General features: G+C 36.6%; 3 protein-coding genes across 5 annotated transcripts in view; 2 read left to right on the plus strand and 1 right to left on the minus strand.

The window, feature by feature from the left end:
• LOC134230971 (histone deacetylase complex subunit SAP30 homolog) overlaps positions 1 to 22,322 on the minus strand; it is a 181,822-nt gene extending 159,500 nt beyond the window's left edge. The window contains exons 1-7 of one of the 3 annotated variants that reach the window (XR_009984466.1): positions 22,187 to 22,322; positions 21,737 to 21,852; positions 21,041 to 21,144; positions 17,384 to 17,564; positions 16,858 to 16,980; positions 16,459 to 16,557; positions 15,921 to 16,217 (exon numbers count right to left, since the gene is read on the minus strand). Coding sequence is in view for 2 of the 3 variants with exons in the window: in XM_062712843.1 (XP_062568827.1) it covers positions 16,092 to 16,217; positions 16,459 to 16,557; positions 16,858 to 16,980; positions 17,384 to 17,564; positions 21,041 to 21,144; positions 21,737 to 21,835 (732 nt within the window). In the remaining variant the exon portion in view is untranslated. Of the gene's footprint in view, positions 1 to 15,764; positions 16,218 to 16,458; positions 16,558 to 16,857; positions 16,981 to 17,383; positions 17,565 to 21,040; positions 21,145 to 21,736; positions 21,853 to 22,186 lie in introns of those variants that run through there. The other 2 variants (XM_062712844.1, XM_062712843.1) reach the window with 2 other exon arrangements.
• Positions 146 to 13,175, plus strand: LOC134230961 (eukaryotic translation initiation factor 3 subunit F-like). Its single transcript, XM_062712823.1, has 8 exons — positions 146 to 297; positions 8,821 to 8,891; positions 8,984 to 9,063; positions 11,028 to 11,165; positions 11,347 to 11,438; positions 11,726 to 11,862; positions 12,589 to 12,702; positions 12,946 to 13,175. Exons 1-8 carry the CDS (start codon positions 189 to 191, stop codon positions 13,027 to 13,029), a joined length of 825 nt encoding a protein of 274 aa, XP_062568807.1. The 5' UTR covers positions 146 to 188; the 3' UTR covers positions 13,030 to 13,175.
• A 227-nt stretch (positions 22,323 to 22,549) lies between the features above and the next one.
• On the plus strand, positions 22,550 to 26,496 carry LOC134230974 (high mobility group-T protein-like). The gene is made up of 5 exons (XM_062712847.1): positions 22,550 to 22,689; positions 23,826 to 23,994; positions 24,216 to 24,373; positions 24,862 to 25,030; positions 25,763 to 26,496. Exons 2-5 carry the CDS (start codon positions 23,848 to 23,850, stop codon positions 25,901 to 25,903), a joined length of 615 nt encoding a protein of 204 aa, XP_062568831.1. The 5' UTR covers positions 22,550 to 22,689; positions 23,826 to 23,847; the 3' UTR covers positions 25,904 to 26,496.
• The last annotated feature ends 1,162 nt before the right edge of the window (positions 26,497 to 27,658 follow it).

The raw sequence follows: 27,658 nt of genomic DNA on the forward strand, positions 1-27,658 counted from the left end.
ATTTGCAGGTGGTTGGATAAAAATAAATTTTAAAAATCAGTTTTGAAGAACTCTTTATTACTTGAAATGTCTTTTTAAAAAAATATGCAAATATTGCATTTTGTATGTTGATTTATTTTTTATTTATTAAATTTTTGATTTATTTAAACCAATCGCAGTGCAGCTTTTTCTATTTTCACACATCCAAGATGGCAGGTAACCTCGTGTGTCGGGTTCATCCGGTGGTGCTTTTTAGCATAATTGAATCCTTTGAAAGAAGGAATGAAGACGCAAGAAGAGTTATTGGAACATTGCTAGGTAACTAATGTTTTCTGAGTAGTTTTTGATCATGGAAATGTAACCCACATTCCAGAATTCATGTGTATACCATCCTATGTCAACATATTGTTTACTAAAAAGTCTAGAATTTAACTAATTTCTTTATAACAAGTCGGGAACAGTTGTGTATTGGAAATAAAATATGCCTTTTTTGGATATGATTTTTCCAATTGGGGTTTAAATTGAATTTGATAAGTTAAAAATAACTGTGTTGGCTAGGTTCACAGGTTTTTTGCTTTAAAAAATGTATACAAATATGTTTGGCGGTGCGACCGTTAAGGCGAGCGCAGATACTTATTCAGTTTCCATTTAGATCAGGCTTGTCAAACCGCATGTAACATTTGGTACGTCTAGGACTCTGATGTCACATGACATATGCATGTTGCTTTACAAATCAAAGCCTGAACAGGGCTGATTTTAATGGAGAACCATTTTATGGACTATTTCTCTGTAATAAGCGTTGCTTCGCGATGTTCGCTGCACTCGCTCTAATATACAGTTAAAGTATATCATTGCAGGAGTTAGCAAAATTTCAGTTCCCTGAGGCCAAAACATTTTCCTTCGCCTCAGGAAAAAGTCCTGGCCATGGGGAACTGGAATCTTGCTAACTCCTGCAATGATATACTTTTTTAACTGTTTTATTACACCGATACAAATGTAAAATATAGAGGATGCAGATAGTGTGAATTCAAAGCAGGGATTAGCTCTTTTAACTAACAGACAGGGATTAGTCCATTCACATATCATACCAATGTAAAATTCAAATATAGAGGATTACAGATATAATCTGGGAATTAGCTTTCTTTGCAGGGATTAGCTCACTTTGTTGATTATTTTGATTTCGTTTTGTTATTTTACAATCTTATTAATTTCAAATCTTAAATATGATGTTGTAAACTGGTTCTCAGTATTGTTTAGTAACCAATTAAAAGCATGGTTCCCGCTCTGAAGTTTTGCTCTTGAACTGTACCTACAGGACCTCTTGTCAACATGGTGGCAGCGGTAATTACGAATTAACGATTCTGATAAATACGTTCAAGCCACTCTTCTAATAAGTGTAGACGGTCCACGGATAAAACTCTTCAAAATCGTTCCCCACAACGTCCCGAATTTTCTCGATGGGTGAGGAACAACAGGAAATTCAGATTGTTCATCTGAACACAAACCTTCGACTTCCACCTGAACTTAATTTACATTCAGGGAATGTCTCAGAGAATTTTAAGACCTGGAAGCGTCAAGTTGAAATCTATCTACGTGCAAGCGGCACAGCACAATTTGATAAAGAAACTCAGACTGCTACCATCAAAAACTGCGGAGGTGAGCAATTATTGAAGATATATGACCATTTCACATGGAATCAACATGAAGACAAAAATGATCCAGCTACAGTTTTTAAAAAGATAGAGGAATATTGCAACCCTCGTAAAAACGAAGTGGCTGAAAGTCATAAATTCTGGACAATCAAATACTTTGAACCTGTTGTGGAAAAAATAGAAATACGTCTTGATCGTATAGTGGTTTATTTTAGACTCTGTTTAACTATAGAAACATAACGTACAGTATTGTGACGTAATAATAACGTTAACGTACGTTACATAAACCCGCGGATAATCCGTGACACTCCGGGCACCGAAATGAATTATACTAGAATATTAAAAAGTTCAAATCAAATTAACAGTTCATTGAAATTTAAAATAAAAACAAGTTCATAATCACTGAATTAAGAGGTCCATTCACGGATTCTTTCTTTGGCTTTTGTTTTTGACACTCGATCAGAAGATAGTATTTTAAGTTCGTTCTCATTCACTTCGATTGGATATAGTTTCACAATTGGTCTGTTGGTAAGTCCATTTTTGGTCCGTAAAGTGGCAGCTCTAACGAATCCGTCTCTCCCCTGTATGAGTTCCTCCACGACAGCTAGTTTCCACATGATCCGAGGTTTCTCCTCATGGATTTGGACAATATCACCGACTTTAATTTTCTGCGACCTGCTTCCATTTACTGTATGGTACTCCCTGAGTGATGTTAAATATTCTCTCTTCCAGCGGATCCAAAAGTGATTTAAGATAGTTTTTTGATTATCCAGACGTTGGTTTAGACGACGGCAAGTCAATGGGTGACAATCGCTTGAATTCTCTTGGTCATCTGTTGGGTATGGTAAGGAAGTCAGTCTTCTTCCGTACAGTAGATGTGATGGTGTTAGTGGCTCTGGATCCTCGAGGTTCGATGAAACGTATGTTAACGGACGGTCATTAACTATCGCTTCAACCTCTGTAACTACAGTTTGTAGAGTTTCTAAATCGATGTATGAACGACCGATTATTTTCTTCAGTGTTGTTTTGGTAATTCCGATGAGTCTCTCCCAAAAGCCTCCATACCATGGAGCTGCCCTTGGAATGAATTTCCAGTTAACTCCCATATCTGCGAGTTCCTCTTTAAGTGTTTTAGATTCAAATAGTTGCTTCAGGTAATTCGCTGCAGACTTGAAAGTTGGCGCATTATCTGAGATGATTAGCTTAGGCACGGATCTTCGGCTTGCAAATCTACGGAACGCCCGTAAAAATGATTGTTCGGATAAATCACTGACTGTCTCTAGATGAACTGCTCTTGTATTGGCACATGTAAATAGGCAAATATAAGCTTTAGATTCTCTTCGGTTCCGTTCCTTGACGAATAAAGCTCCTGTGAAGTCTACACCTGTGCTCGTAAATGGCGGTTTCATAATTTGCGTTTGTGAGAGTAAATCCTGCAATGGTTTGTGCTGCTGCGTCCTGTAATTGAGCCTTGAGATACGAAAACTTCTGAATTGGTGTTAAAGTTTGGTTGCGGTGAATTGTTGATTCAAATGAATCCCAAAACGTATTCCATTGTAATATATCCCCATCAAAATCTGGAAGATTTAACTTCGGTAATCTATGATTATTCGTAGCGTGGTTGGATGGTAATGACAAAACATTTTTCTGCCAATCGTGGTTACTTTGTTCATCGAGATCAGTGGCAGGAAAATTATTTAGAATATTCTCACAAGCCGTTTCACTTGAATTAATTGCAGCTGACGTGTTTACATTATTATCATGAATTTCTAAGGCGGGTACAAAACACTCAGCACTGGCATTCAAAGTTTTACCTGAAACTTTTTCTGTAAATTTTTCTATTTTCTTAATTTTGCAATCGAATTCGTACATATACTCATCTGTGTTTGTGATTTCTTCTTCTATGTCCTCTTCAGATAATGCGTCTAATATGCGTTCATTTAGTTCTTGTAGAGTTTGTCTTTTTTGCGTTAGGGACTTTCTAATTATTTCGACTTCCTCCGTTACTTCACTGGCTGTATTTTCTTTCAAGTCCAAAAATCGTCCGAAAAGTTTTGTCACCGCTGATCTGTTACCGGCCCGTATGGCTTTCAGTCTTCCTTCCATTGTGCGTATATTATGTAAACATTCCGTCGATCACGGCACCAAAATTGTTGTGGAAAAAATAGAAATACGTCTTGATCGTATAGTGGTTTATTTTAGACTCTGTTTAACTATAGAAACATAACGTACAGTATTGTGACGTAATAATAACGTTAACGTACGTTACATAAACCCGCGGTTAATCCGTGACAGAACCATTTGATCAATTTGTAACTGAACTACGCATACGTGCGAAATCATGCAATTTTGGAGAAATTGAAGATCGAATGATCAGGGACAAAATAGTATTTTCCTCATCCGGCAAAATGCAGCAGCTGTTGCTGAGGGATGATGAATTAGATTTACGCAAGGCAATCAGAATATGTCAGTCCTAGGAACAAGCTAGCAAACAAGCACAAGAAATGAAAGACACTACTAAAGACAGTCAAATTCATAAGATCAAAAGTAAACAGTTCAGAACACAGGGATCTAAAAGACAACTACCTAAACAAAAAGAAAGAAAAGAAAAACCACCTCCTCCTCAAAAGGTATGCAAATTCTGTGGCAGAAAACATAAGATGAAGAAAGAAGATTGTCCAGCTTGGGGACAGAGATGCAATAACTGTAATGGCCGTAACCACTTCAAATCTCAGTGTAAGAAGGTCAACGTGCTAGAAACTAATCACAACTATGAAAGTGATGGCTCAGATGACTCCTGGCTGAACACGATAGAAAATCCTAGTAAAAAGGAAAATATATCAGCCCTAATGATGGTTAATGAATGTGAAATCTGCTTCCAACTAGACAGTGGTGCAGAAGTCAACACAATTCAAAAGAAATATGTCAGAAAAAGTCAAGTGAAAAGTTGTACAAAAACTCTAAGGATGTTCAATAAGTCCAGCCTCAAACCCCTCGGTGAAGCCAGTTTGTCCTTGAAAAATGTGAAAACTGGAAAAGAAAATGAAGTTAATTTCATCATTGTGCCAAACTCATTCCAAAGCTTATTAGGACTCAAAACAATCCAACAACTCGGACTTGTCACTGTTAATCAGGAACGTTTTATTGCGAAGATAGAGTCCGGCACAAATCTTGGTGACTTAGGAGAAGTCAACTTAACAGTAGACCCAAACGTGAAACCAAAAGTTTTACCGTGTAGAAAAATTCCACTCGCTCTCAAAGACCGTGTGAAAAAGGATCTAGACCAACTGGTTGATAGAGGAATTCTAGTACCTGTCACAAAGCCGACTGAATGGGTAAGCCAGATGGCAGTGGTCCAAAAACCGAATGGCAAACTCCGAATATGTATAGATCCTCAACCGCTAAATGTTGCACTACAGCGGGAACATTACAACTTACCAACTTTTGATGATGTCCTCCCAAATCTAAAAAATGCAAGACTGTTCAGCAAGTTAGATGTCCAGGAAGCATTCTGGCATGTGCGCCTCAGTGAAGAATCAAGCCTCCTCACAACAATGATAACACCGTATGGACGTTACCGTTGGGCTCGACTTCCTTTTGGACTCTGTGTTTCTAGTGAGATATTTCAGAGAAAATTAAACGAGGCCTTGGAGGGACTTGATGGAACTTTCACAATTGTCGATGACATCATCATTGCCGGTCAAGGCAAAACTGATGAAGAAGCCTTAAAGGACAATAAACAGAAACTGCAAAAAGTGATTGATCGCTGCAAGGAAAGAAACGTTATCCTTAATTCAGACAAGATGGTCAAAGGACTTAAAGAAATCTCCTTTCATGGTCACACTATCACAAACGAAGGAATCAAAGCTGATCCCAAGAAAGTCACGGCTCTTCTGGAAATGACAAATCCGACTGATGAGGCAGGCGTAAGGAGATTCTGCGGAATGGTCCAATATATGGCTCGATTCTTACCAAAATTATCTACTACTCTTGAACCAATTCGCAAGCTAACTCGCAAAGACACTCAGTTTGTGTGGTCTGCTGAATGTGAAAGAAGCTTTCAGGAAGTGAAACGTAACCTAACTTCCGCCCCAGTTTTAGCCTACTTCGACCCTGGAAAGAAACTTGTGTTGCAAGTAGATAGCAGCAAGGATGGCTTAGGTGCAGTCCTGATGCAAGAAGGCAAGCCAATCGAGTATGCCTCTAGGGCTTTAACACCTTCTGAAAGAAAATGGGCTCAAATTGAAAAAGAAGCTTTAGCAGTTCTTTTCGGTGTGCAGAAATTTGATCAGTACACTTATGGACGACAGGTGATAGTAGAAAACGACCATAAGCCCTTAGAAACCATCCTGCGGAAGCCCCTGAGCAATGCTCCTAAGAGACTTCAAGATATAATGATGAAGATCAACAGGTATGACATCATTTTCAAATTTCTAAAAGGAGAAGACCTTGTGATAGCAGACACTCTAAGTAGGGCTTACTTAGAAGAAACAGTAGAAAAGCGCCTTGACATTTTCACAGTTCAAGTCAACTCCAATCTGAATGACTCAAGATTAATGGAAATCAAGGAGGCAACAGCCAAAGATCCTGACCTTCAAGACTTGATTGAAACTATACAGTCAGGATGGCCAGATCGGAAAAGTGCTGCTAAGGAAAGCTGTCAGCCATATTATGACTTTCGTGACAGTTTAAGTGTGTATGAGGGAATCATTGTCAAGGGAGAGTCCATCGTCATTCCAAAAAGTGAGCGTCAAGATATCAAACGGCGTCTACACAGTTCTCACAGTGGATACGATTCTATGTTGAGAAGAGCCAGGGGATCCGTGTTTTGGCCTGGTATGAATGCAGAACTCAAACAGTTAGCATTTTCGTGTGAACCTTGCCAAGAACTCAAGCCCCGCACTATTAGCCCTCTGCTGAAACAACATGATGATGGCAATACTCCTTGGAATAAAATTGGCCTTGATCTCTTTGAAATCAAGAACAAGAACTATCTAGTGGCCATTGACTATTTCAGCAATTTTATTACCATTGACTTACTCAAGAAGACAACATCTAAGACAGTGGTTGGTGTTCTGAAGAAACAATTTACATTGTTTGGAATCCCATCGACAATTGTATCTGATGGAGGACCTCAATTTACTGCCAACGACTTTCTAGCGTTTACTAAGAAATGGGGGATAAACCATGTTAGATCATCTCCACATCATCCAAACGCTAATGGAAAAGCAGAATCAGCTGTAAAGATAATGAAACATCTCATCTTAAAATGTGAAGGAGACGGCACCTGCCAATATGAGGCATTATTAGAGCAACGAGATACTCCTCGACAAGACACTGGACGTAGTCCCACGGAAATGATGTTTGGGAGAAAGACACGCACATTGTTACTGTCACTCATTCGGATGGAAGAAAACCAGGACGCAAGATCTAGACGCACGAATCGCAACAGAACAGTGAAGAAACATCATGACAAAAATGCAAGAGATCTACCGTTTTTGAAATGCGGACAGAACCTATACTTCGAACACAAAATTGGAGACAAATGGATTCTTGGAAAAGTGACAGACATTCTGGGAGATTATACTTATGTTGTTCAAGCACAGAATGGAGCCAAGTTCCGCAGAAACCGTGTGCACATCAGACCGACACAAGTACAAGCAGTTATCCGTGATGGCTCACCAATTCGCATTACAGTTTCTCACCAGCCTGAAATCGTTAAACCTTCAGTACCTTCATACCTCAACACCAGTGCGGAACGAGAGCACAACAAAGATAAAGAAATCTGTGAGAGCCATTCTAACTGTCCAGACATGTCCAACTCAGAACAACAAAGCGCGCCTAGTCCAATTTGTGATGAGCCAACTCGCGTTCGAGTGCAACCATCGCGTAACAGGAAACCACCGTCGTACTTGAGTGACTATGTAACTACGTGAATGACTATGTGACTATTTGAGTGACTGTATAACTTTTTTTTTTTTTTTTTCCTTTTAAACAAAAAGGGATGTTGATTATTTTGATTTCGTTTTGTTATTTTACAATCTTAATTTCAAATCTTAAATATGATTTTGTAAACTGGTTCTCAGTATTGTTTAGTAACCAATTAAAAGCATGGTTCCCGCTCTGAAGTTTTGCTCTTGAACTGTACCTACAGGACCTCTTGTCAACACACTTGACTAATGCAGGTGGATTAGTCCGTTCATAACTATTTCTAGGGAATTAGTCACATCTAACAATTTAAACTTACAGAAAGGAACACCAGTAGAGTATAATAATCAGAGATCTTGAATTCTTTCAGTCCTGCTGACAAGACCGATAAAAACAACCAAGGACCGATAACTTTATGTTCTGTGTCAGTCCAAATGAATGGTAGATGATAAGAGAGCAACTTGCGAAAATCCGACTAAATTTCGTACGAATTCTCTATAACCGACCAATCATAATCTGTGAAAGGCTTTTCAGTATCTTGTAATGGCTTCTTTGATGAACGCAAGTACCAAACACTGATTGATTAACTGTTAAAACAAGTTTTCTTAACGGCGCTAAGGTAAGCCAGGTGAGAAAACAGAACTAGATTGAAAACTTATGAAGAAAATTGACCACCCATGAGAATTCAACGAAAAATTGTTATACAATGATAAAATCAGCATGAAGTATGCAGTGTATATTGACGCAGGGTGCAAATGTATTGATAATAAAATTCACATACAATTTTCCTCTTTTTATTGAATTTTTTTTTTTGGACTGATAGAAATCTGTCTGGACTGACAAACTTCACATGGCAGTCAGTCCAAATGACTGACAGCGGAAAAAAGATTTCAAGAACTCTGATTAATAATACTTATTCAAGATATTGAATTAGCTGCAGAACAAACATCTACCTTTCATTAATTCTAGACACGTACTTTAACCAACATCCATATTTGTGTTACTTCCTAACTCTTTTAGTCGTCTCTACAGACCGATTAACTCGCTTGTTTTGATTTTTTAGTCGATTTTATTCAAATGGCACACAGTTCGAAACAATCGAGTTTATCGATCTCTAGAGACAGAGCAGTTAATATATGAGTTTTTTTTTAATTCTTTACACTTTGGTAGCAAGCTCCTGTGATATGATCTTACTTTTTTACCTTATTTAAAGCTATTTTAATGTCAAGAGTATATAACTGGAGTATTGGTTTACTTTCAGGGTCTTGTGAAAAGGGAGTGGTTGACGTTACTAACTGTTTTTGTGTACCTCACAATGAGTCGGAGGATGAGGTATGTACAATAATCTCAGATTTAAACTTAACCACCAGTGTCAATTTAGGAAGCTGAGATTCGTTTTATTAATGTCACCAATGTTTTTACAGGTTGCAGCAGATCTGGAGTATGCCAGAAACATGTATGAACTCCACAGAAAAGTCAATCCAGCAGAGGTCATAGTGGGATGGTAAATATAATATATATATATATATATATATATATATATATATATATATATATATATATATATATATATATATATATATATATATATAAAAAGCACTAAAAAACCAACAACACTGTATATCCTAAATGTCGGATCTACCAAGTAGATACAAGGTCACGGATGGAAATTTATATAAAGCACTAAAAATGACCAACGACACGAACAATAAAAATTGTCAAATTTTCGGGACGCCCTGTCCCTTCCTCAGGACAAAGAAAAAAGTTAAAAAGTCATAAGAACAAAGGAAAAAGAGAAACAAAAACAACTAGCACTACTACTAAACTACTAAACACTAGATATTTACATACTTAATTACATGATGAATTGGAAATTTTTAAAAACACTAATAAAGAAAGAAATCCGGACCGCTATGAAATGCGTCCGGTCTATCGGGTATACTCGGGCGAAGTGCGATTTACATAATTGAACGAATTAATTATGCTAATTAATTACGACAATCAGTAAATCGTACATTGTTTCATTCTCTCAAAATGGCGTAACTTTACTTAATAAAGAATAATCGAAGAAAAATAATATAGCAGGGATATTTAAACATATGAATTATGATCAATTATAAATTTTGAAATATTTAAGGACTTATTACCGGGAAAAAATAATTAACAAAGGTGTAAGCAATACATAGTTATGAGAGTTGTTCGAGAGTTGGTGACGCAAATTAACTGTAGAGTTTACACTAAATTGAGAGAATAATCTTGTTTAGTATCATCAGGAATTGGGTCTAGTTTACGTTCATTCTGGTGAAGTCATTCAGTTTGTTAATACCATTAGGGCGGAATGACTTCAATCTGTGCATCCAGAACTTTTCTTTGCTTTTTCTCTGAGCATCTGTCCATCTTGGGTTATGGTCAATCACCACTACTGTCATGTCCTCCCATTTGTGACCCTCAAGGTTGAAATGTTCCCCAACGGGTTCATTGAGTTTTTTGGTCCTAATGGTCGAACGGTGGTTATTGACTCTCCTGCGGAGATCTCCTGTTTCACCAATATACTGTTTGGAGCAAACTTTGCAACTGATGAGATAAATGCAGTTGTCAGTATGACAGGACAAATTCCCTAGTATTTTGTAGCTGCGGCCTGTAATAGGGCTGTTAAAACTGTCTGTGTCAGTGCTGTGCTTGCAAAGAAGACATCTTCTGTCAGAGCAAGTTTTAAAGCCCCCGTTAGGTAATGGGTTGTCCAGTCTGGTTCTTACTACCATGTCCTTTAGGTTCCTTGGGCGTCTGTATGCAGCCAATGGGGGTTCCTTAAAGACCTCTGCCATTCGTTTGTTTGAATGGAGAATTGGTAGGTTCTTTTGAAGGATACCGCTAAGGTTCTTAAGGACGGGATGGTATGTGGTTACCAGAGGGACCCTGCCGCTATTGTCTTTCTCCTTGTAGCGTAATAGGTTTTGCCTGTCATGTCCCGCCATCTCATCAATAGCTGTTTGTACGGTGCGGGCATTGTAGCCTCTTTTGCATAAGTGGGACTTAAGAAGACCACTTTGCTCCTGATATAAGGCAGGGGACGAACAGATGCGTCGAATTCTGGTGGCTAGACCCTTAGGCACTCCCTTAAAAGTGTGTGGGGGATGACAGCTAGAGGGCATAAGATATAGGTGGGAGTCTGTGGGTTTGGTGTGGAGACTGATATATACATAATATATATATATATATATATATATATTATGTAAAGAAGTAGACCAATCTAGTTTCTTCACAAACTTCAATGTTTTGAATCAAGAAAATGTGTAAATGCTGTTTCATGGACATTTTGGCTCAAACATGCCAACCCTTTCCTATTTTTATAATGAATCTGTTATTTTAACAACAATTCATACGTCTCAATAAATCAAGAATTACCACACTGTTATTACCACTAGCTTATCATATCTAGAATGTTTTAACATTTACTTGCCTACACAGGTATTCCACAGGCGCTGATGTGTCGGAACACTCAGTTCTCATCCATGAATACTACACCAGAGAAGCCAAGACCCCCGTCCACTTAACTGTGGACACAGGATTGAAGGGATCCAAGATGGACATCAAGTGCTATGTCAGGTAAATGGCAATATTTCACAAGGATATTTTGTTTGTATTTTTTCTGAAGTGAACAGTTTAATGGAAGAATATCCATGTCTTGGGTATTCTTACATCAAAACACATTTAAGATTAGAGGAAATGTTTGAAAGTAATCAGATTTCTGTCTTGGATTATCTTTTGATTGTTTGTGTTTGTTTAGTGCTAATATAGGTGTACCTGGGAGGACAATGGGCTGCATGTTCACACCTGTACAGGTCGAGGTCAACACATACGAGCCAGAAAAAGTCGGAGGTATGACATTAAATTTTGTTCATGCTAATTTACTTTGGAAAAAACATGAAAGAATTATATTACTTATTCATCTTCTCAAAGTCAGGCCCTGTCTAGATGGATTTCTCTTAAAAATCAACCATATTTTCTCCCAGATTCTTTGAAACTGTATTTTCTGAGTCCTGTTCTGTAAATTCTTCAATATGTTTGCAACAAAGTCCTGAAAAGTATTAAAATTGACAGTATGAAGAAGATACATTTTCACCTGATGCTTTGACATGTTGATACATTAGACACCTCTATTTCAGTGGACCTTATCCAGCAGGGGAAGTATAATACCAAGAGGACTGTCAGTATGGTGAGTGATCTGACCCAGGTCGAGCGAGCGTGCTCTAAACTTCAGGAGAAACTCACACTGGTCCTAGACTACGTGGACGATGTTCTGGTAAGCCTCCAATTCTTAATATTTTAATGTACAATGGATGTGGAACAAAGTTCTTTTGATGTGGAACAAAGTTCTCTTGATTTTCTGATTCTACCACATCAAAAAAATGATACCAAATTTTGAATGTACCGTTTAAGCAGAATTTTTAGCGAGTATTTAATTTTGGCATTATTAGCGAGGGTACCAAGATCGCTAAAATTCAATATAGCTAAAAATTAATTGCGCTTTATTTGTAATAGCTTCTTTAGTGAGCTTTTTAAAATCGCTAAAATTGCATCTCGCTAAAAATAAAATACCAATTTTTAAGAACAAATCGCTAAATTTGCGTCTCGCTAAAATTTCCAATTATACGGTAGTATACATTCAAGAATATTTTCAACTCATGTAATTTTGACTCTGTGGCACTTGCCAATTATTTTGCCTTTGGTCAAAGACTTCCACACAAAGTTGTATTTAAATTGATTATCTTGTCTTTATTGAATTTGCCAACTTGCAATGAGCGAAACATTGAAAGTAATTATTGATAAATTCTATTTCGAGAGATTCAGCAAACATCCTCTAAGTAACATGAATATTTATTCACCTAAAACTATATGTTGGTCTAAGATGAATATCAAGAGTATTTCTGAGGAGAACAAACTCCTGCAAGGTGTTCCATTCCAAAATGTGTGAAAATTCTTGTCGAACTTATTTATATTGTTAAATTTTGCCTATTGAATCATTCAGGCTAATAAGATCCAACCAGATACAACTATTGGACGATTTCTACTAGATCTTGTTAACAACATCCCCAAAATAGAACCCGAGGAATTTGAAACCATGCTGAACTCCAATATGAAGGTAAGAATGGTCACCTGTTGCTGGTGAAAGGTGATACTTGTACAAACCACCATTACTTCAGGAAAGAGATGGAAAGACGAATCCTGTCCATCCAACCTTTCTTGACAAAACAACTGCCTTCACTAGATAGCATTTTGAAAAATTTAATGTAAATAACTAATGCACAATGAATGCTCGAAAGAGGAGCTGACCTTAATAGATGTAGAGACAGTTTCTAATGAAATGTTTTCTGATTTCTTTCAGGACTTGTTAATGGTAGTATACCTTGCCAATCTGACCAGAACACAGCTAGCTCTAAACGAAAAACTGCAAACGTTGACCATTTAAATCATCGTTAGCCCTGCGTTATATGGTTATCTGCCGTCATTGGATGATGAAGAAAGTGAACGATATTAAATTAAATAGCACCGTGACTCTTATTTATTGTTTTGAGATGAACATTGATTTTCTAATTAAAATATGCAATACTAGAATTGTTTTCTATTTTTCATTAGGGAGCAATTTGAAGAAACATTTACAAGATTCCATGGAAAATGTTACCAGCAAGTCTGAAAGATACCGTTGACAATATACACTTACCAGTATTGAACCTCATTTTATCATTGTGTGTGGATAGCCTAATGATAAAAGTCTGCCCTGAAAAACTTGTCTTGGGGTTTAAACCCAGGACCTGGGGAAATCTTTACTTTATCAATTTTGGTTGAGGGTTCATTGCTTGTAACTTGAGAATTTTCAAGTTATAGTACTTTTTCAATACACGTTAAACAATATACAATCAATCAAGTTATACCAATTTAATACATGTGTATTGTGGGTTAAGTCTGTTCTCAGATGGTCTTTGGGTCAGGTGCTGCCATCATCTCCCGAGATGAAGATGGAGTAGAACAAGCAAATTCATAGAATTGTGGTCCCCCACTTTCAGTGTTTTTACGGGTGAGATGTCATTTTTTATGACATATTGTGTCAAATATGAACGCCCCATCATATATTATTTAGAAATTATCACTGAAGTTGATTTTTTTTTTTTCAATATCAATCGTGAAGGTCAAGGGGTCAGAAATCATAGCATGCTCAGAAATATCTTGTCATACGTAATGCACATGTCAAATATGAAAGCCCCATCTCTTCTCAATATAAGGAACAAGATCTGTTTGTGAAACATGGATGACCCCGTATGGCAACATAGAGAAGATAAAATTCTTCTTAAAAGCAAATTAAATATATTATTACCCAAAGTAGGGTCTTCTCAAAAGAAATTCAATTGTGAAATACAAAATCCCTAGCACCATCTGTTCAAAAGTTATGGCCAAGGATAAATTTTTAAAAGTAGGTCAAACTCCGAGGTCAAGGTCATTCTTTATATCCAATGAAAGGTCCTGTCACAAGAACTAAATATGTAATATGAAAGCCTTAGCCCCAACCCTTCAAAAGTTATGGTCAAGTTTTTTTTTTTTTTAAATAGGTTAAACTCCAAGTCAAGGTCAATGGGTCAAAGTTTTAGGTATCTAATGAAAGGTCTTCTCACAAGGATTACATATGTGAAGTATGAAAGCTCTAGCCCTTACCATTCAAAAGTTATGGCCAAGGTTAATTTTTTTTTATAAGTACAGAAATCTCCAAGGTCAAGGTCAAAACATCAAAGTTGCTGGTATCAAATGAAACGTCTTGCCAAAAAGAATACATGTGTGAAATTTGAAAGTCCAAGTTTCTACCATTTAGAAGTTGTGGCCAGGGTTAAAGTTTTTGAAAACTAGGTCAAACTCTAAGGTCGAGGTCAAAGTTTTTAGTATCCAATGAAAGATCTTCTTACAAAGATTACATATGTGATGTATGAAAGCCCTAGTCATTACCGTTGAAAAGTTATAGCCAAGGTTAAAGTTTTTTCATAAGTATGGACATTTCCAAGGTCAAGATCAAAGTTGTTGGTATCCAATGAAAGGTCTTGCCACAAAGAAGACATGTGAAATATTACAGTCCTAGTATCTACTGTTCAAAAGTTATGACCAAAGTAATTTTTGTGTAAAAGTGGGTCAAACTCCAAGGTCAAGGTCAAATTTGGTGGTGCCCAAAGAAAGGTCTTGTCACAAGAAATGCACATATGAAATATGAAAGTCATAGCTCCACTTAATCAAAAGTTATGGGCAGACTTAAAGTTTTTGTGACGGACGGACAGACTGACAGACGGATAAGATTTAATGTCCCCTCGCTTTCGTGAAAGTGGGGGACAAAAACAATGATCTCCAGGAGAAAAGTATCTTTGTGAAGGTTATGTGGGATAATTGCCCCTTCTCTTCAGGCCTCATGTCCATGAATTTAAATATTTTTGTTCATCCCTCATAAAAAGCTTTCTATTTAATAGGTTGAAATTAGTTAAACTCTCCCTGTTAGCTAAATGTTTTAAAAGTTTATAGTGTGTGACAAGCAGATAATGGATGAAGAAAATAGATACATGATGTAATTCAGTGATTCTTTTTTGCAGTACCAAAAAGCATCTTTTAAAATTCTCAAATTGCCTTGCTTCAAAAAATTCTAAAAATAATCATTATTAGTCCTGGTAAGTGAAGTTTTGGGGTGTATTTCTTTTGCTCTGTCCATTTGTCTGTTTAAAAAAAAAAAAAAAATTCCCATTTTTTATGGTTGGAGCTGGTGCTTTCATGTCTTACAGGTGTAATTCTTGTGGCAATAATTTTCAAATGGGTACCATTAAAATTTTACATCTTGATCTCAGAGTTTGAAATTTTACCAAACTTAAACATTAGCTATACGTTTTGAACAGCTGAGATTTCAAATATGATATTGTACATTTATATTCCTTCTCTTGGGAACCAACAATTTTGTCAGCAGGGGGCATTTGTACCATCTGACACATTTAGTTTATTTTAGCTCAGTCTCTCCAAACCTAACCCGAAGCACCAGTGGTTAAGAAGGATTGAATTCTGTTTAAATGAATGGCTGGCCTCTTCATTTAGGGAGATAACTGTGAACTAGTGAACATTTAGCAGGTCATTTTAAAATCAGGTTTAAGATTTGAACCTTGGTTATTGAGTATCAAACAAACCAGATTATTTTCTTTTAGTTTATTTCTACATTTCAACATTCATAGTTCTCTCTTGCAATACAGCACCACAAAAGCACCTCATGAAAGTGGTCAGTCATGCTGTTTAACATCCCCACAATAACAGCAAATCAACACACAAGCTGGTATTCAACACATACACATGTATCTGTGTAAACCTCTCAACACTCACACCTCCCCAAATCTCTGCATTCACATCTGAAAGTCTCAACATTCACACGTCTCTAGCTCACTCTTTCTGTCACACGTCACTTCGGCGATCACCCAGCACGTCCACCAGACTAACATTCTTCTCACTGTGGTCGAGGAATCTTTATGAATTAGCATGCTCCAAATGTTTCTGATCAAATCGACTCTTGTAGTTCTTAGCCATGTAAATAAAGTAGGTCAAGGCCTCTTTTTCAATCACTGGAATTGACTTGAAATGTCTTGCTACATGCTACAAATTAGAAAATATTTTACATATCACTTTTCAAATGTCAAAAGAATTTTCTGCATGAAGTTTCTTTCAATATCGATAAACATACTGGTATTTTTTCAGTAATATTGTTTATCTTTCATAAATTTGATAAGTCTTAATTTATATGACAGTGTATATTTTATTTTAATATTAAATGGTATTGGTATTTTAATGAAATATAAATATCTTCACCCTAATTGCTACGTTAACGGGTACCTACATCAGCTAATTGGGCTTTGTTCATCCCAGGTCTGGTCAGTAACTTGAAGTGTCTTTTGTAACGCCTCAATGTATTCACAGGCATTTGGAAAAAGTCAATCTACAATTGATAATATCATAATATCATAGCTACATGTATTTAATACACAGTGATATCATTCAAGTCATTTACAGGATGGAAAAAAAGATTAATGAAATGTATTTTATGAAGCAATACATTTTAAATAATTAATTTGTCCATGTTTAAATATAATTTTTTTTTTCAGAACATCATTTTTTTCAAAAGAAAGTCAATGAATGACAAGAGGTTATGATTAAGAGAGTATGAACGTCTTCAGTCTGTTTACAGGTAACATGAGCATTTCCAGTCAGTTTAGAGGTAACTTGAGCTGTGACCCACCTCGGGTAAGTCTTCCGTGCCGTCTAGTGATCCGTTCTCGTCTTCACTGTCCTTCCTCTTCCTCTTCGTCCTAACACTCTGAATAACGTTTTTATGATAGTCACAGATATAAATATGTGAGACCTAAAGGAAACAATTATACAAACAAACAAAAGTGTTAACAATTTGGCTAGCTTTTTGATTTGGAGGCAAAATTTGTTTTTACTTATCTTAAGACTAGCAACATTTAATTTTTAAATATACTGAGTGAATATGATTACGGTATATTGCTGGGCAGTTGAATTAATTTTAGTCTCAAATTGGGATTTTTCTTTTTTAATGGATTGGTACTATCTATCAGAATAAGAAAATAAAATTCAGTTGTCACTATAGCTTATACTCTTAAGTTTCTGGTTGGTTTACAGTTCTTCATATCTAGAAAAACCACTTAGCTGTTGCCAATTTTAAATCAGAAACATCAAGCCCTGACATTCATTATATAAGAATTTGAATTCATAATTAAATAAGGTGTAAATTAAATAAGTACCCTATCATCTCGTGCTAGCTTGAGTTTCCTCTGTTGAACTGTTTTTTGGATTCTTTTGCTGTAGCTAGCATTTCCAGCATTGTTGTTACATCGATCACCGTTATCAATTAGACAACAAACCTGGTCGTGTCCTTGACGACTGTCGTCCTCTGTGCTGAAACCATTCACAGACATAACGTCCCTAAAAACATTAAAGAACGAGGATAATTATTCAAGTTTAATATTTTCACATATGTACATTTTAATTCATCTGAAAAATGAGAAGTTATGGATAAGACTGAATTTTTCCTTTACATGCAAATTCCCTTTGACCTTGACCTTTGAAACAGACATTGAATCAACATTACCAGACATGCTAACCATAATTTATGGTTTGACTTCATTCTTAGTTTTAATTTTAACATGATTTTAACACATCACTGCTTTATAATGAAGTTGATGAAATGATCTGATCTTGAGCAAAGAGCTAGAGAGCCATTTAAAAGTACTAAAACTGGGTTTAAGTAAAGTTCATTTGTTAATAACTATGTACAGTAGTCAGTATTACATGTATAGATAGTTTTCAACTGACCTAAATTTAGCAAAAGTTACCTCCCGTTGGCCGCCATACTGGAGGTCCAAATGCTCATATTCCTTCACTGTTCAACCAATTTTAAATTTTTATATTCGCGATTTTGAATTAGGAATCATTATTTTGCTGAAGTAAATAAATTTTTGGAAGCCTCCTTTATTTAAAAAAAAAAATTCAATAAAGATTTTCCACCAAATATTTCTGCTATATTTTCTTAAACTTGGTAAGACAAAGAGGAAAACTCACCGAGTTTACCTCCAATATGGCGACCAACAGGAGGTAACTTTTGCTAAATTTAGGTCAGTTGAAAACTATCTATAGCAACGAAAATATTACAAATGATCTCTGTGCTTTGAAGCCTAACTGACATCAGCTTTAGTGGACACAGTGTCATTCCTAAATGAGTACATAACTCAGTGAAATCCACTCAAACTTTGTAAAGTACATGATTTATGACATATGCACTGCAGTTGCTAATCCAGGATGGTCTCATCACTCTTTCAGGAAAGCAAAGAAAAAGTATTTCAATATTTCAATGCATTTAACATGTTTAACTTTTACTGGAAACTTAGATCATGTAGACATTATTTACTGCACAATCATAAAATAGAGGTAATCAAAGATTACGAAGCTCACCTCGACGAATGTTATCAGTGTAAGTAATGCAAATCTCACATCATATTTTCTTATTAGAGAGGTTGAGATTTCAAACGTGTACGGGTACGGGTACGTCTAGTAGGGGAATAACCTAAATTCTGTGTGTATTACGTCATCAATTAAAGTGACGTCAAAATTGCTACACGTTCGTAAAACTTGTAGAATGGAATCTACACGTAAGTGAAAACGTGTAGCTTTAATAATAAAAATTTGCCAATTTAAGAGTGAAAATGTGATTGTTATACATTATATAGGATGTTTACTTTCACGAGCACTTATTTTCATCAAGTTTTGTTTACAAACTGACGACAAAAAATTTTCTAAATAGTTGAAACAGAGACACCGATCGCAGTGTACACGTACATGTTACACGTCATAAAAATCTCAACAGACAAATTAAAAATAACGTGTACGTGTACGTCAAAATTTCTACAAGTACACGTACGCGTACAAGTTTAAGATCTCAACCTCTCTATTGTCTAGTATTTATCCCAACAACAATATTCTTGCAAGTTGTGTTTAACCCCTTACATGGCATATACACATTTCTATGCATGTAGCGTGAAAAACATGTATAGTGTAAACAAATATTCATAAATTTGTTAATACTGCAGATATCAATGACTTCAAGTTCAGATCCAGCATCCGAAGCAAGTCTTGTAGTGTCCATCCCTAGATGCATCATCCATGCAAGTTTAGTTCGGGTAGGTCTTATAGTTACTTGTAAATGAAAATATAGGTCAGATCCAGCATCCGAAGCAAGTCTGGTAGTGTCCATCCCTAGATGCATCATCCATGCAAGTTTGGTTCGGGTAGGTCTTATAATCACTTGGGAATGAAAATGTAGGTCAGATCCAGCATCCGAAGGAAGTCTGGTAGTGTCCATCCCTATGTGCATCATCCATGCAAGTTTGGTTCAGGTAGGGCTTATAGTTACTTGGATATGAAAATGTAGGTCAGATCCAGCATCCGAAGCAAGTCTTGTAGTGTCCATCCCTAGATGCATCATCCATGCACCTGGTCACTAGTTACTTGGGAATGAAAATGTAGGTCAGATCCAGCATCCGAAGCAAGTCTGGTAGTGTCCATCCCTAGATGCATCATCCATGCAAGTTTGGTCTGGGTAGGGCTTATAATTCCTTGGGAATGGACCTGCTCCAAAAACTTTAACCTGGTCACTCATCTGGAAAATGTAGGTCACATCCAGCATCCGAAGCAAGTCTGGTAGTGTCCATCCCCAGATGCATCATCCATGCAAGTTTGGTCAGGGTAGGGCTTATAGTTCCTTGGGAATGGACCTGCTCCAAAAACTTTAACCCGGTCACTCATCTGGAAATGTAGGTCAGATCCAGCATCCAAAGCAAGTCTGGTAGTGTCCATCCCTAGATGCATCATCCATTCAAGTTTAGTTCGGGTAGGTCTTATAGTTACTTGGGAATGATGTAGGTCAGATCCAGCATCCGAAGCAAGTCTGGTAGTGTCCATCCCTAGATGCATCATCCATGCAAGTTTGGTTCAGGTAGGTCTTATAGTTACTTGGGAATGAAAATGTATGTCAGATCCAGCATCCGAAGCAAGTCTGGTAGTGTCCATCCCCAGATGCATCATCCATGCAAGTTTGGTGAGGGTAGGGCTTATAGTTCCTTGGTAATGGACCTGCTCCAAAAACTTTAACCTGGTCACTCATCTGGAAATGTAGGTCAGATCCAGCATCCGAAGCAAGTCTGGTAGTGTCCATCCCTAGATGCATCATCCATGCAAGTTTGGTCTGGGTAGGGCTTATAATTCCTTGGGAATGGACCTGCTCCAAAAACTTTAACCTGGTCACTCATCTGGAAAATGTAGGTCACATCCAGCATCCGAAGCAAGTCTGGTAGTGTCCATCCCCAGATGCATCATCCATGCAAGTTTGGTCAGGGTAGGGCTTGTAGTTACTTGGGAATGGACCTGCTCCAAAACTTTAACCTGGTCACTCATCTTGGGAATGGACCTGCTCCAAAAACTTTAACCTGATCACTCATCTGGAAAATGTAAGTCAGATCCAGCATCTGAAGCAAGTATGGTAGTGTCCATCCCTAGATGCATCATCCATGCAAGTTTGGTCTGGGTAGAGCTTATAATTACTTGGGAATGGACCTACTCCAAAAACTTAAACCTGGTCACTCATCTAGAAAATGTAGGTCAGATCCAGCATCCGAAGCAAGTCTGGTAGTGTACATTCCTAGATGCATCATCCATGCAAGTTTGGTTCAGGTAGGGCTTATAGTTACTTAGGAATGGACTTGCTCCTAAAACTTTAACCTGGGACGCCGACGCCAACACCAAAGCCAGGGGTATAGCAAAAGCTCATCTCGACTTCGTCGAGGTGAGCTAAAAACAACTGGTTTCCCATATCAAATACGTGATAGTATTTATCAATCTTCTTTTACCTTCCTTGCCCCTCGTATGGAGATGTCGGTCTTGGATTTCGCTGCTTAGGTCTGTGAAGCCAAAGATTTGTTTTCCTCCTTCGCTTCTTGGAAGCAGCTTGGGTCTGAAATAAACATGATTATCATGATCATTCTGTGCGTTACAAATAAAAAGATTGTTGAACACTATAATTAGAACAAAGATGGGATTCATTAATTTTATAGTTTATAGGGACCTGGGTTAATTTTTTTTATTCTATTTTAACATTTAATTTGCCATCAGTCCACAGTGCAATCAGACACTTAAATGTCATCAGACTTAACAGTCTGTTGATCATGTTGATATGTGAACGATGATCACAAGCTGGTTGTTTGACCAATGAAACTAAATAAAAGACAGCTGCTTCTCAGCTCATAGATGCACACAGTACTGTCTGAAGAATCTTATTTTTATCTCAAAAAACAGTCAACTGATGATTGTTTATGGTAGATAGAACGTTCTATCGTTAAAATGATATTGTCCTACGGACCTGGTGGTGAGGGCTTGTACCGAGACACAGTTAGATCATTCTAACTATGTTTATGGAAATGCAACTGAGGTTTAACCCTAGATTACAATTAATTTTTATTCTTCAGAGTTGATTCGCAAGTTGCAAATAATTCAAGAGACATTTCAAGAGTCTAATACATGTCAGCTAGTATTTGAAGAAAACTTACATCTGTACTACTGTCTGTGTTTGGAAGCTTGTCCTCCTCTCTCTGACACTGGCTAGGTAAGGCTGAATAGCTGTGCAGGGTCTGACCCCCAGCAAACATCAGAGTAATACACAGATCTAGACAAATGCCAAGAAAAACAATAAAGGAAGATACAGTTCTTGATTGGTCTACATCACTAAATATTGTTTTCTCTCTGTTCTCTCCCTAAAATCTCAATTGTTTCCATATCTATCATTACAGTTCTAGTTCAGAAATCGAGTTTTTACTCCCAGAAGGACAGTAACAGAAGACTCAAACTGCACCCAAAACTCAATAGCCTACTTTTCTTTTTAAAAAAGATATTCCTGTTACACTAGAACATGAAACGAAGCACTCAGGAAAATCGACATCTCACATTGCCCGCCTTGTTAGGTAATAAAATATCTTAACCATTCAAACAAGTTTACTTACCATGAAGAGATTCGCTTAGTTATGAACAGCGTGTACACTAACTAGCAGTCTTGCTTTTCGAGAAGCTAGTGCTCCTTACTGTTTTGTCTGAAATATGGCGGCTCGTGTTTAGGCTAGAAAGGTCAAAGGTTATATGACGTCTAGGCCACGCCCCTTAGTATTCCATGGGTTGAAAATCACAGAATTCAATTTATTTCGCCAGATATTTACAAGAAAGCTGGAGAATATAAAAACAAAACACTAATTAATATTATGGTTTTTGATTCAAACTATTTTGTATGTAGTTTTTAAGAATGATAATCTTGATCACGTGGTTGGTTTGTTTAATGACAAACCCCTCATTTACATAAACGTCATGAGCAACAGCTGTTTTGATTGGTTACACAGGGCACATTGCCGACAATACACCAATCATATCTGTTGAACAGCAAGCATAGCTTCTCGTATAGTGGTAGAAAGGTAGCGTGGGTCTCTATACATTGGAAAAGTAAGCTAGGGTGGTGGTAAGTAAAAATTTACTGTAATTGTTCCTTTATGTTTAGACACTTTCTGTAATTTTTCTGCAGAAGTTGAAATGTTTTTCTATCCGATGCACGTTTTTGTAAAGATGCCGTGTAAATCGTAGACAATGCTATTTCGTTGAATGTTTGGCCTAGCAGGCGTTGATCTGCCATTGTGACTGCCATAATGGATTGTATATGGGGAAAAGTAGGGTCGGTTTCGTTGTCGATTTCTCGAAGATTCCTTTATAACAAGTCGAACAGATGTTTTAAAGTGATAGTTCAATCATTTTTCTACGTATTTAATTATTTTATGTGGAAATTAAATAATATTTAATGCTATTTTTCCTCGACCGAAATGGGCCGCCTTTGTTCCATAACGGCCGTAATGCGCCATACAAGCCACAGTGCTTCGTTCATGTACAATGTTCTATGCCTTACTGTATAAACCCTATACCGTAGTATTATGTATAGGAGACACTAAACCAAAGTAGAATCTTTCATAAATCAAATTATAACTTTATTTTTCTTAGAAAACCTGGAGGGAGGGTTAATTTTAGGTGGACTTTCATTCATGGTATTGGAATTTGACATTGCAGGGTGATTTTTGAGGTCGTTCTTTGTCGGCGAGCGTTTGGGCCGCCATGTCTGACTATAGTGTATACATAACAGTATAGGCCTATATGGGCTCTATCCATAGTAATATAGTAGGAAATTTAGAATGTACATTTGCTTGACTTGAGTCGAAATATTAAAATGCCTTAATTTTTGGTAAAATTTCGACAGTATTTGATAATTTGATTCTTAAAATATGCAACATTTGCATATTTTATCCATAAATTTCATTTGTTGAAAAAATCTTTTTTTCTGAAGAAAAAAATTATGTTAAATTAAATGAAATAAAAATGTTAACAAAAAAATATACGTTAGAATTTGCTGTAATGTATTTATTGAATCCAAAATAACTTTAGAGGAAGAAATACTTTAAAATCACCCAAAAAATAAATTGCGAACTTAGAAAATATTCATATATTTTTAAAAAATTGTGATTTTCTAATTTTTGGAGAGAATTTTTTTGTTGCAGTGATAATTTATAATAAAGCAATGTGTATCTATCATTACTTTCTTTATTTCATTAGATTTGACATACTGTAAATCAAAATGGGAAGAAAAGATGGAAAACCAAGGGGACGCATGTCTTCTTATGCTTTTTTCGTACAGACATGCCGTGAAGAGCACAAGAAAAAGTGTCCAGATGAAAATGTTGTATTTGCCGAGTTTACCAAAAAGTGTGCACAGAAATGGAAGGCAAGTTAAATGGAATTTATTGAAATGGTTTCCCCTATAGTATTTTATTGATTTGTTATAATTGGTATAAACATATAAAATATTTCATAATATGATGATTGATAATAAATTGTGATGTTTCTTCAGGATCTTTTCATTTTTCCCTTTTTAAAAAAAATCAGAGAACAACAATGCTAAAGTTTACGTCCAATTTGATAAGATTGTTCTCTATTGGTCTACAGGAAATGAGTGCAAAGGAAAAGCGTAGATTTGAGGAAATGGCTGAGAGGGACAAATCCAGATATGAGAAAGAGATGGCAAGTTATGATCCCCCCGCAGGTGCCGCAGCTGGCAAGAAGAGGAAGCGATCGAAGGACCCAAATGCACCAAAGAGGGCTTTGTATGTGTCAAAACTGCAGCCATGTCAAAAAATTGTAATCATGTAAAAACTGCAGCCATGTCAGAAAAATTGTAATCATGTAAAAACTGCAGCCATGTCAATAATCCATCATGTCAAAAACTGCATCTCTGTCAAAAATATATTCATGTCAAAATCTTCAGCAATGTCAAAGAATCATTTCAAAATTTGCACCTTGTCAAAAAATTATAATTATGTCAATCAAAGACCTTTTCACGATAACTCCAGTACTACTCTTTTACAGGTAAAATAATATCTTTTGGTGAAAAGCAATTGTTTCAAAAACATATTTAATAATCTATCAACAAAAACTCCAAACATTATTAATTTGCCCTGCAGAAGAATAGTACCACAGTTTCCATGAAAGGGTTAATTTTTGTTACAATATTTGGTACTTGTGGTGTTACAGAATTTCTGGTACAGATCTACCTGATCAGACAATAAGTGTATTTTGTTGTTTGTCTTTTCAGGTCGGCCTTCTTCTTCTTCTGTGCTGATGAACGTCCAGATGTTAGAGCTGCCCATCCCGAGTGGTCTGTAGCAGAGGTTGCTAAGGAGCTCGGAAAACGCTGGGAAAAAATGACCAACAGATCCAAGTTTGAGGCCCAGGCAGAGGCAGACAAGAAGCGATATGCAAGGGTAGGTAACTCAGGGGAGCAAAAGTAAGCAAGGGTAGGTAACTCAGGAAAAACAAAGGAAAGCAAGGGTATGTCACTCTGACACAAGGGTAGGTAACTCAGAGGAACAAAAGTAAGCAAGGGTAGGTAAATCAGAGGAACAAAAGTAAGCAAGGGTAGGTCATTCTGGGAAACAAAGGAAAGCAAGGGTAGGTCACTCTGACACAAGGGTAGGTAACTCAGGGGAAACAGAAGTTAGCAAGGCAGACACAAGGGTAGGTAACTCAGGTGAAGCAAAAGTAAGCAAGGGTAGGTAACTCAGGGGAAACAAAGGAAAGCAAGGGTAGGTCACTCTGACACAAGGGTAGGTAACTCAGAGGAACAAAAGTAAGCAAGGCTAGGTAACTCAGGGGAAACAAAAGTATTTATTTAAGGTTAGGTTATTCAGGGAAACTTAAGATACTCAAGGGTAGGTAACTCAGGGCAATCAAAATATGCAAGGGAAGATAATTCAGGACAAAGCAATCAAGGAAATGCAAGAGTAGATAACTTAGTAGAAATCAATTGGGGTAGATGTAGGTAACATGGCAAATAAAATTTAAAAGTTTAAAAGACAGTTAAGGATGTGCTTCTTCCATTACTTAAAGTTTGTTTGAACAAAATCTTTTGTAAGAAACCTCAGCAGGGATTTCTGAGTTTATGCATATACATGTATGTTGCTTGTATTGTAATCTTTGCTACTATTTCTTTTTAGGAAATGGAGGTCTACAGATCTGGAGGAACCGTTCCATCCAAGTCCAGCTCTCCCGCCAAAAAAGCCAAGGCCCCGCCGAAGGAGAGCGATGAAGAAGACGACGATGATGAAGACGATGATGATGAAGATGACGACGAGTAAAGACCAAGGAAAGATAACTGTCTTTTATCTGGCAAACACCATTGTCTCATTTTGGAACAAATGACTGAAGCCTTTTACTTGTATATAGACCTAAGTCTTTTAAGAAAAGTGCATTGGTTTCCAATTTTTTTTTCTCATTATTTTGTTAGACATTTCTGTATCCTGTGCTACAACACAGATATTCTGTGTTCGACTAATGCTGAAGTTACTCTAACATTACAGAAATGAGATTTCAACCATATACACATACTGTGAGCGCCAATTTGGGCGAACAGGTTTATCATGACATTAGTTCTTGAAAAATCAAAAAAAAAAATAGTGATGATCCATCAAAACTTATTGTTGTTGTTTTGTTCTCACTAAAAATTGACATAAAGGATCTCGTAATTCATTTAATTCATTAAATTTCCCATTCTTTTATGTTCTTTAAGCCATAGGTTACATGGAAACAAAATCATTGTCAGATATTATTCAATTTTTTGTGAAGTTGTATAAAATTAGAAAAAAAAATATTTATATTTCTTACATTGTTCTGTTTACTATTATTTTTTAAATATTGTAAAATAATGCAATAAATATATGTATATCTTTAACCTGAAGTTTGTAATTATTTATGGGTGGCTAAGGATCATTTGATCACATGAATAATGCCATTTCAGTGGACAAAGTAATGTTCATACATCCCATCAACAATGCTTCAGTGAACATTTTGACTACTGGCAAGGGCAATAACTACGAATTAATAACAAGGGATAATGCAGTAAAATGTTTGTAAAGGAGAGACAAATTGTTTTGCAGTTTTTACTTTGGACTATTAAAATATTGGCAATACTGAGTGATTTCAGGTTCCCATATTGAAAGTTGTCTATGGGTATATATTATACAATTATGGACTGTTCAGAAGGGAGACATCACCAGTTATCAGGTCTGAGTAGGGTTGTCGTCCGAGGGCGCTTGCGCCCGAGGGTGACAACCCTACTCAGACCTGATAACTGGTGATGTCTCCCGTCTAAACAGTCCATAATAGTTTTATTATCCTGAAGAATCTAATTATCAATTAGACAGAGTAGAAAATAGTAATCAAACCTTAATTTTGTGTCTCCGTCTCTGCTCTGATTCCCTACTTTTAAAATATGTCAACAGACAACTCGATCTGACGTCATCGTTAGAATTTATTGTTTACCGATCCCGCATATTAGTAATACTATATTACATGTATAATCATAAATAAGAGTTATCTCGCTTAAACCACTGTAATTTCATTCAAAGGGCGACAATGCAGTTGTAACCCTGCTTACTCATTTACGCTATTTCATTGTCATCTGGAGGGTGACAACAGTTGTCACCCTGCGCGTGAGGGAGACATCACGAATTGTCTCACCTCACGTGACATGCTTTAAACCAATCAGACTGACTGTATAATTCTGAAGGATAATAATACAATGTATCACAGTATGTATTGCCAAGTTCATTTCCATTTCTATACCATGTATCTTTTCTCAAATGTGGATGCCAACAAGTTGGATCCATGTCATATACACCTTTTAAATAATTTAGCAAAGAGATGCAGCATTTTATTCATTACTGTTTACTTTGTAGTATGGAAAGGAGAAATGAGTGAATATACATTGAAAATTCATAAATACATACATAATGAAAACATGGCTGGACTGGGAATCAAACCCAGGACATTTGCATTACTAGTCAGGTGCTCTAACCACTGAGCTATCCAGGCCGATGTCCTCAGTCAAGCCT

Source organism: Saccostrea cucullata, unplaced genomic scaffold (genome assembly GCF_032062105.1).
Source record: "Saccostrea cucullata isolate Sc308-1 unplaced genomic scaffold, CSIRO_AGI_Scuc_v1 ctg496, whole genome shotgun sequence".
Lineage (NCBI taxonomy): Eukaryota > Metazoa > Mollusca > Bivalvia > Ostreida > Ostreidae > Saccostrea > Saccostrea cuccullata.

Bases quoted from the DNA above. Each gene is read 5' to 3' on its own strand.
- LOC134230961 (XM_062712823.1), top strand. From the start codon at position 189: ATGGCAGGTAACCTCGTGTGTCGGGTTCATCCGGTGGTGCTTTTTAGC. The intron at 11,166-11,346 runs GTAAATGGCAAT...GTGTTTGTTTAG, and splicing joins GACATCAAGTGCTATGTCAG to TGCTAATATAGGTGTACCTG. The intron at 11,863-12,588 runs GTAAGCCTCCAA...TGAATCATTCAG, and splicing joins ACTACGTGGACGATGTTCTG to GCTAATAAGATCCAACCAGA.
- LOC134230974 (XM_062712847.1), top strand. From the start codon at position 23,848: ATGGGAAGAAAAGATGGAAAACCAAGGGGACGCATGTCTTCTTATGCT. The intron at 23,995-24,215 runs GCAAGTTAAATG...ATTGGTCTACAG, and splicing joins AGTGTGCACAGAAATGGAAG to GAAATGAGTGCAAAGGAAAA. The intron at 25,031-25,762 runs GTAGGTAACTCA...ATTTCTTTTTAG, and splicing joins ACAAGAAGCGATATGCAAGG to GAAATGGAGGTCTACAGATC.